This window comes from Sparus aurata, chromosome 11 (genome assembly GCF_900880675.1).
Source record: "Sparus aurata chromosome 11, fSpaAur1.1, whole genome shotgun sequence".
Classification (NCBI taxonomy): domain Eukaryota; kingdom Metazoa; phylum Chordata; class Actinopteri; order Spariformes; family Sparidae; genus Sparus; species Sparus aurata.
The window spans coordinates 29,904,323-29,913,531 of record NC_044197.1 but is presented as its reverse complement, the minus strand read 5'-3'; the positions used below and the strand labels follow the sequence as shown (position 1 = coordinate 29,913,531).

Here is a 9,209-nt window from a genome sequence, read left to right as displayed (position 1 = left end):
AGGGTTAGCATGTTGTGTAACATCGGAACACAAAGAGGCTTTTATTGAGGGGCGCCAATCTAATGTTCTGTCCTGTAAACTATCGCAATTTTTCACTGAGTTTGTTTAAGTGTTCTTCCACACACACACACACACACACAAACACACACACACACACACACATACACACACACAAATGAAAACACCTTTTGTTTTGGGTACAACTGCTGTGAATTTCCTCCCTAATTTCCTCCCTCTCTCCCTCCCTGTCTCCCCCCCCCCCCCCCGTTTTTCTCTCCCCTTGCATGGTGATTGGTCAGTTTTCTGTCATCATCATGCGCTCTCAAGCTATAAAACCACAGCTGGGGGTGGAGACACCAGCAGCCTTCTGTCTCATACTGGAGAACACTGCTATAGGAACTCCCTGTCGTCATTTGCAACAACAGCACTGACTTTGGAATCGTTGACGCTCCACCATGTGTAAGGGACTTGCAACACTTCCTGCAACATGCTTGAAAAGGTAAGTGAGGTGCATGAACGTGTTTGTACATATTCCTGATAAGATGACAACAAATGTAGCCTTGAAATACCTGAAACTTTGAATGCTTCAAAAATGTTGCTTTTTTTATTTTTGCATTATTTATTTATATTATTTCACATTTTACATTACGCCCAGTGCATGACTTGAAACAGCACTTGAATATAGAAAAACACCAACCAGTTTTTTACCTCTTGTTTACATAAAACAGTCCTCGTACAAGGCAAGTCTCAGTGTGGATATTACCACTGTAAACAAACTGAAATGCATCCCGCTCACTGTCCTCCACAGCGCCAAAGACATCAAGCACAAAATAAGCTTTTTGCTCCAGAAGCCTGAATCCCAAGCAGCAGATCAGAAGCAGACGAAAGTGAACGCGACTGCTGCCGCTGCTGCTGCTGCAAAGAGGTGAGAGGAACTCAAATCTGTGTTTGTTCACTTTGTCGATGCTTTCAAAGCGGGTTTGTGTATACTCTTCATTTCCAGGAGCTCTAAAAGAGATTTTATGGATCGGAGTGTGATGAAATAAACTCATTCTCTGTTCATGTTTCTTAAGAAAATTTCAATTGCATTAGAGGGAATTCATTAATTGCATTCCCATCGGGACAAGCTCTGCACATGGCTGTGTTAGCAAGCACAAGGAGGATACATTTCTGTCTGAAGATGATGAATTCTGCTCTATGCTGAATGTGGTCCATTCAATCAGTAGTAATCATGATGATTATGGGCAGGGACTTTAATATTTTCAGTTTGAGGGCAATTTTTATTGACCAAATCACCTTTTATGCACATCGAGTTCAAAACACATGACTTATTTCCTGAGGAGACATTTGATGGTGAGAGTGATGGGTAACACTTAATATCCACCATTAAAAGAAAGTACATGTAGTTAAACTTTAGTTAATAAGGTTTCACTTTAAAATTCCATTGATTAAGCACTTTACAACTTTTGCTGTAATTTTTTCTAAATAATTAATACATCTTTCAACATTAGGATGGCCACTGGTGTTTGTAAACCCGCACAAGTGTTTATTTAATGGTAATAACTAATAAGTAATAATAGTAATAACTACTAATTAACATGTAATTAAATACTGTTAGCTTACCATTTATCAATGATGGTTATTGTAAAGTGTCACTGAATGATACTGGTGATGAATGAGTTGACGTGCACGAGCTTGCCTGACTTATTTGGTTAAAGAGCCGTTTTATTTCATGGGATGCATTTCCCATGAAATAAAAGGGCTACCAACTATTACAATACTTCCTGCTTGACTTTTCTCCCATCATGAGCTTGTTCATGTTGCCATGAAGAAAAATGTCCGAAGCCCTCACGGTTGATATTACACTGACCTACACTGTGATGACTGTTTCTGTTACAGTATAACACTTTGAAACTGAACCACACTGGCAGAGGAACACATTGTGTCTTATCGTAGGTCTTATTCTGGCCTTTATGGCCCGCCCCGAGGCTGTGTTCCCTCAGAAAAGACAATTAGTGCTCTTTATGAGCAGGTGAGCAATGACCACGCTCACCCCGACCTTTCCCTTTCAGGAACACGCAGCCCATTCAGACACAGTTACAGAGAAACAATAATCATTCAATGTTCCCGCTATAATTGCTCAACAACAATATCCCGTTCCATTGGCAACACAAAGACGAGTGATTAAGATGAATATGGATTAGCCTTTTCTAATCTTTACGGCTACCAATTATTTTTTCTGTTGTTTCTGAGGTAGTGAAATTGTTAAAGGAGCGTTACTGTACTGTAGGTTTTGTTGGATGAATGCCAGCTACTGAATGCTGGCAGGAAGAGATTTGCTGCCATTATTGATCGGTGATGATTAGTGATAAGTCCCTCTGGGTTTTATTGCATAGAAACCTTCTAAGCTTTTATTTGTTTTAGTTGGATGACAGGAAGCCAGCAGTTTTGGACCTACTGCTCCAATAATGACTTTAGTAAACCTTATTGATTATGTTGATGAAGGTTCTCTGTCCTGTTGATGAGCCTCTGCAACCTCATTTATAACCCTGTCTGCGCGTGTGTTTTTAGGGTGCCTACAGCAGCTGAGGTGGAGAAATGGAAGAAATCCTTCAGCCACATGATGAACAGTGAACGTAAGTGTTACATTTCTATTTCACACATAAAAAAGAAAAACTTCAACCTCAACCGGAACAAGGCAAGCAATTTAATGTTCGAATCCAAAGATTCTGGCGCTAATAAGCCTGACACCTTCAGGCGGATGCTCTACTCATTAGTTTTCCAGCAGAATCTCTCTCAGGGTTTATGAAAAGAATCTTTAAATCTAAACATCACTAGTCTCCTGTGACATAATGCTGCCGTGATCATGGGAATATTTGCGGACGAGGCCCTGACCTTCACATTCCTCGCTAATGATTGCCAGTAAGGTTTTGGCAAACTCATGAATGATTCTTAATTCTTCACTCTTTCTCACAAAATTAGAGATAGCAGGTGCAGTGCAGATGATGTGTTGACTTGACAGTGCAGTTTACTTGCATCACCCTGCTCTGATCCTCTGACACTTTAATTCTGTGTTGATGATGTCAAAGGAAAGTCTCTGAGGCGTTCTCATGCTCTGCGCTAGAGCTACGTGTCTCGAGGCACTCCTCAGCGGCCCCTCAGGGCTCGCTGACCAGTGTCGAGTGTGTGTGTGTCTGTGTGTGCACACAAGCCCTCTGAGAATTACACTGTGTGAGTGCATGGACACAAAGGGGATCAATGGCCTTGAGGGAACCAGCTGAGTTCTGACCGGCTCTGTTCCATGACCTCATCCGCTGACCCTCAAACATAAGCATCCTCCTCTTTCCTTTCCGAAATCGGCTGTCAGCTTTCATTGGTCGATCGGTCTTCTGTTTATCTCATCGTGGCCTCAGCGGGGTCCTCCATCTGTCCTCTGAAACATATGGGATTTTGGAGCAGTAATGATTCAGACGATCATCAATTTGACCGAAATGTATCCTTAGGTGCGCACGTTCCTTTTTCATCTGTTGTGCACTCAAAGCAATCAGCTAATACTAGAAACTGCTATTATATGTCATGCCAAAACTTGGCCCCACTTGGCTTTTTTTATTATTCACGTTGTCTTCATTCAAAACAAGTCTGCGACCCAAAATGCAAGATTTTATACAAAATGTATTACAATTCATTACAGTCAACAACTTCTACACCTGCACCCATCGGTCTATAAGGTGCACTGGATATTAAAGACAAACATATTTTTTCTGTCTGTCTCAGCGGGTCGTACGGTCTTCACCAGCTTCCTCAAGTCGGAGTTCAGCGAGGAGAACATGGACTTCTGGGTCGCCTGTGAAGACTACAAGAAGACTTCCCCTTCCAAGCGGGCGAGCCAAGCCAAGCAGATCTACCAGCAGTACGTGGAGGCAGATGCTCCTCGTGAGGTAATGACTTTTATCTGAAACAGATGATAACACTGGAGATGTAAAACCATCAGAGAAAACAAAACAAGCCAGAAATTAATTTAAAGAAGCCAAAGACAAAAAGGGAAAAGGACAAAATGTTGACTTTGGGTCAAAACCTGAAGAACACCTTAAAGGCACGTTAGTAAATCTAATTAATGCTACTGCACATTCTCCTGCAATGAAGTGAACACTTAGGACTGACTGTGACTGCACAGCTATGAATACCGCACCCTCTTGATTAGAGACTGACCCTGGGTGGTTTTATCATATTCCAGGGAGCTGGGAACTTTGCTTCGGCTTTCTACTCAGTTTTTTCTTTTTGGTTTATTCTTAATGAAAAAAGTCAAATAAAATAAACTGAGGATAAACATTTGGGTGTATTTTGTCCCTATTTGTACATTGCCTTTTGAAAGTGTTTATTGTTTTTCCAATATTCTTTCTTTTTGTGAATTGTAACTGTTTTATTCCTTCAGGCGGTCCTGTTGTCAGGCTTCAACAATAAACTCTTAAACTTAAAAAACTGTATATATTAGAAGAGCAATATGACCTCAGATTTGTACTTTTCTGAGTGACGTTTTCCTTTCATTGGATATTTTTGATCTTTGACCTCAATGGATCTTGAAGAATAATTAAGTAAAATCAAAATCTTAACCTTTTCTTTTATTTCATTTGGTGTCATTTCAGGTCAACTTAGACGCAGTGACTAGAGAGGAAACGAAGCAGAATGTCGAGAACGCCTGCCCGTGTTGTTTCGACGACGCTCAGAGGATGATCTACACCTTGATGGAGAAAGACTCCTACAGGCGCTTTCTGAACTCTAAAGTGTTGCAGAATCTGTGTCAGCACATCGCTGCTCAGGAGAAGAAAAACTGTGACTGTGCCGAGAACAGGCAGGCGTTGACAGGAGGCGCATAAACAGCAAGTGGACACGAATGAAAGACTAGAGGAAGGTGCCAAAGACTGAAAACGTATTAGTTGGTAGATGCTGGTGAGTGGTGACATAAAGGTTAATGTGACAAGCGGCGAGGGCGCACTTTTTCGATACTTTAACTTCCTGTTAAAGTCTTTTTTGATCCTTTTAAGGGTTTGAAGTTGCTTCTGTGTGTCCATTTGTGCATATAACAAAGAAAGTTTGTATTAGTTTCCTGTACTGCATTCATCATCAGCTCTCATGTATTTAATATTTTAAGATGAATGTGCAAAAATATGGATTAAATGAATGTTTAAACGTTTGCATTATGAAGATCAGCTTTTGCTTCTGGTTTCACTGCAAAACATTACCTGTACTCTGAGTCATGGCCGGGTTATATTGACGGTCATAACAGAACACAACCTAAAGCTACCTGCAGCCGACAGACTCACCTGCTATCAACCCTACTGCACATGGAGCAGCGTGAAGGATTTGTTTGAGTGATAACATGTAAAATTCTTCTTCTTTAGAGTAATGTATCAAGTTCCTTATAAGAAAGAGAAATCATAGAAATATAAAAGTAAAGCATAAAAACGTTAGTGTTTAATCATGACCCAGTGTTTGATCATTTTATTTTGGTGCGACACTGAATGACTCGTCATCTGAGTTTTGGCGGTCACGGTCTTTTGTTCGACCCAGAATGGGTACTGTGTTACATGTGACTCACCCACCAGCTTTACATTTGCCACCAGTTCTGTCACATGTTCGTACAACAGATGGGTGATATCGATGTCGAACTTGGTGACCATGGTAACAACTAGCTGTACTCTGTAGACAAGATCCCTGCGCCGTGCTGATGTCGTCATCGTGTACACCTCACGGGAATTCCAAGTGTGCTTTAATGTCGCAGTATTGATGATCTGTTGCATGTCATATAGTAACCAAACAGCATGAGAGAAGGTCCAACTGTGACCTGATTTAAGTCAAACTGAATTCAGATGTTCATATCTGTCAAATGTTGTGCAGAGTAATGAATAGTGTGTTCACTCTGACTGTATGTATTGATGTTGACTTGCATATTAAAGTGTTTTCTCAAAATATACACTGTGATGGACAGAAAACTACATACTGTATGTAGACATTTATTAAATTATGTCGTTGTCTTATTTATATCATATCTGTAACTATTCAACAAATAAAGATGTATTGGATGAACAGAGTTTGAGTCTGTAGCCAGTCGAGCAGTTGTTGCTGCTTCTTGTCTCAAGCCCTGTTTGGAAGGCAGTCGTATTACTTGAGTGACACGCTCGCTCACTTGCAGTGATCATCTGTGCAATTCTGACATTTCAGTGATTTGTAAAGTACAATTCCACCCTACCCACCATATTTCACAAATGTCAGAGGTACTATAATATTACTCGTCCTGTGCAAATCAACATCTCACTAATTTCAGGTCATGTTTTGATTAACATTGGGCAGCTTTACATCAGGTGATAAGGCGAGTGGAAAAGTCCAGAAGGTTGCAGGTTCAATTCCCCGGCTCCCGACTGCATGTCCAAGTATCCTTGAGCAAGATAGTGAACCCCAATTTGCTCCTGATGAGCAGGTTGGCACCTTGCATGGCAGCATCTGCCATCAGTGTGTGACTTAGTGAAGGTGACAAGTATTGTAAAGCGCTTTCAGCAGTCAGAACACTGGAAAAGTGCTACAGAATTGCAAGTCCATTAACATCTGCTCTCTTTTGCTGCTAATGTTTAACAGCAGTCAACAGCTGTACTGTGTATTCGGCTATATTGACCTTTATAAGTGATGACAGAGTCAGGAACAACAAAAGGTTGTCATATTCAGGTTCCTTGATCTTAGTCACAGTACATGTGTTTATGATGTAAGACATGTAGACAGTAGGCAAGTCAACTCAAAACATATAGTATGGCTGTTGATGGAGAGACAATCTGTTTCTGAAAGTTAATGTTCCATGGAACCTTGACAAGAAGTGATGTCATTGAGACAGTTGAAACACAGACTTTGTACACCTTTTGTGGATGTGCCACATGAGACACAAACATGGGGTGGCAATTACTAATTCCTCATTCACATGAAATTCCCTGGTGATACTAGTACCCTGTGAACAGGGTGTAAGAGTCTACAGCAAACCAACAGTTTAACGAGGCTGCACTTGATGACATTACATTAACTTTTTCAGAAACATTTGTCAGCATTCTGACCTGCATGTTTCTGTAGATTGTTCTGGCTGTTCTGCTGCTGCTTCTTGTCTAAAGCCGTATTTGCAAGGCAGAGATTGCAGAGATCGTCTGAGGTCTTAATCCCATGCATCTGTAAACTGGCAAAGTATCTCTGATTAGGGCTGCACGATACTGGAAAAAACTGACATTGCGATATGAAAAAATACAGGAATTTTCATCAGATGACCTGAATAGCACTTTATGTTATGCTGCATTTCAAAATGATAGGCATGTATATTTCATATGAGCTCATTGATGCGTGCTTGCGCCCTCCCAGAACTTCCATTCCCCATACTGGCTTACTTTCATTTTTAAAAATTACATCCGTCTAATTTTCCTTCGGGTGCGGGTCGGGCTTTGGTAACAATTTATAGCGGGTCGGCTTGGGTGTGAAAGTAATTTGTGCTAATGTAGGAAAACGGATAGGATGCAGTTTTAACCTGTTCGCACCCACCTATTTTCATTAACTTCATCTATTTAGCATACCCAAATGGAAAAGCTGATAACACAAGAACTGCAAGTCCGAGATGGATGTATGATACGCCATTTGAAAGCTGACAACCTCTAGTTTCTGTGAATGTGTTTATTTAGCATGTACCATACACACAACCAAAATGACATCAGTTCAAACATGGCTCTAAAACATTTTTTTTGTCTTCGAAAATAATAGGTCATATTTGAATAACAATAACTAGGATGTGCTTTATGTAAGGCATATGGCAATATAGCACATACCTTCCTCATCTTGTCAACTACACCTGGGTGAAATTTTAGACTTCTAAGCCTACCCTTATGGGAGTTATGGAGGTTTTAGTTTGTGGTGTCACTGGCGTCCACGAACCTCTCCAAAACGTCTCCAAATGGCCAAATTGTGCCAAATGCTTTTACTCACTTCTGTGACACTGGAAACATTACTGAAGCATTCTGGTGACTATAAAACCTTTCTCCATGATTCAAAACATAATTTATTCACACATTCATTTGATGGGTGGTTGGAGGGGTTTCCACACGCTTCTAGGTGGCCATATTGAGATATTGTCATGTGACAAGACACTACAGAATAGTTACCATTATACAAAAATGACAGACTATACTGAACTGAATTTCAAACAAGGATTGTATTATCTATCAATACACTATTACTGTATGTATAACTGTGCCAATATCAACAAAATATTAGTGTTTGCCATCAAAGTCCCAAGCACTGCGTCGGTGAAAAACAGTCTGAAAAACTGCAGTTGCCTGGTTGCCACTCTGGTCTCCTGCTGTGGTCCGGGCTGTCTCACCGGCATGAAGGCAACTTGAGCAGGCTCAACGTCGTCATCCCCCACATCATGCCACTGTTGTTCCCCCGTGTGGGAGCTATGTGCTCTGGAGGATCCTCCTCTTCTGCCCCTCCCCCGGGCACGTCTGGCAGCACGGGAACGTCCAGCAGTTGGTGTAGAAGCTGCAGCTTCCCCTGAGCCAGAGGGGGCAGTGAAAGATGCAGCGGGGGAGGTAGCACTGGTGGATGCAGACGATCGTTGCCGCATCTGCCGACCAACTTCAGCAGGAGATGGGGTTTGGCGTCTGAGTGTCCTACTTTGAGGCTCCCAATCCACGTCACTGTCAGACTGTGACCTACAAAACACAATGCAATGCACAAATGTTACCAAATATAATGAAAAAATATATAAATGCATTTCAATGGGGTGTTATTTACATAGGAAACAAATAAACACGGATATGATATTATATATTACACAAAAACATCAGGGAAATAACTGTACATAAACAGAATAATTGAATTGGAGGAATATTCCCAGTGTCTGGTCAGTGAAAAAGATCTAGTTCAATTTGTTTACAAGCTTGAAAAAAAAAATCTAAATAAAAGGGAATTAGAGGATAGTCTGTCCCGGGGGGTGGGGGAAGAGAGAGACACGGACGGACGGACGCTCATCGCCGTCAGCCGGGGGACGGACGCTCATCGCCGTCACGCGCGGAGTATAGCGCCGCTGACCTAGCGGTTTAGCAGGGTAGCGCCGCTGTTCCACCGTCTGGGGAGAACCCTGCTTAGGCGGGAGGCAAAAACGCTTGGGCGCCGCGCCTAAGCCGTAT

The 9,209-nt window shown here is 41.6% G+C and overlaps 1 protein-coding gene across 1 annotated transcript; it reads left to right on the top strand.

Moving 5' to 3' along the window:
• Window positions 1-340: 340 nt before the first annotated feature.
• On the top strand, window positions 341-6,086 carry rgs4 (regulator of G protein signaling 4). The gene is made up of 5 exons (XM_030432218.1): window positions 341-499; window positions 809-925; window positions 2,572-2,636; window positions 3,775-3,938; window positions 4,644-6,086. Exons 1-5 carry the CDS (start codon window positions 456-458, stop codon window positions 4,872-4,874), a joined length of 621 nt encoding a protein of 206 aa, XP_030288078.1. The 5' UTR covers window positions 341-455; the 3' UTR covers window positions 4,875-6,086.
• Window positions 6,087-9,209: the final 3,123 nt, after the last annotated feature.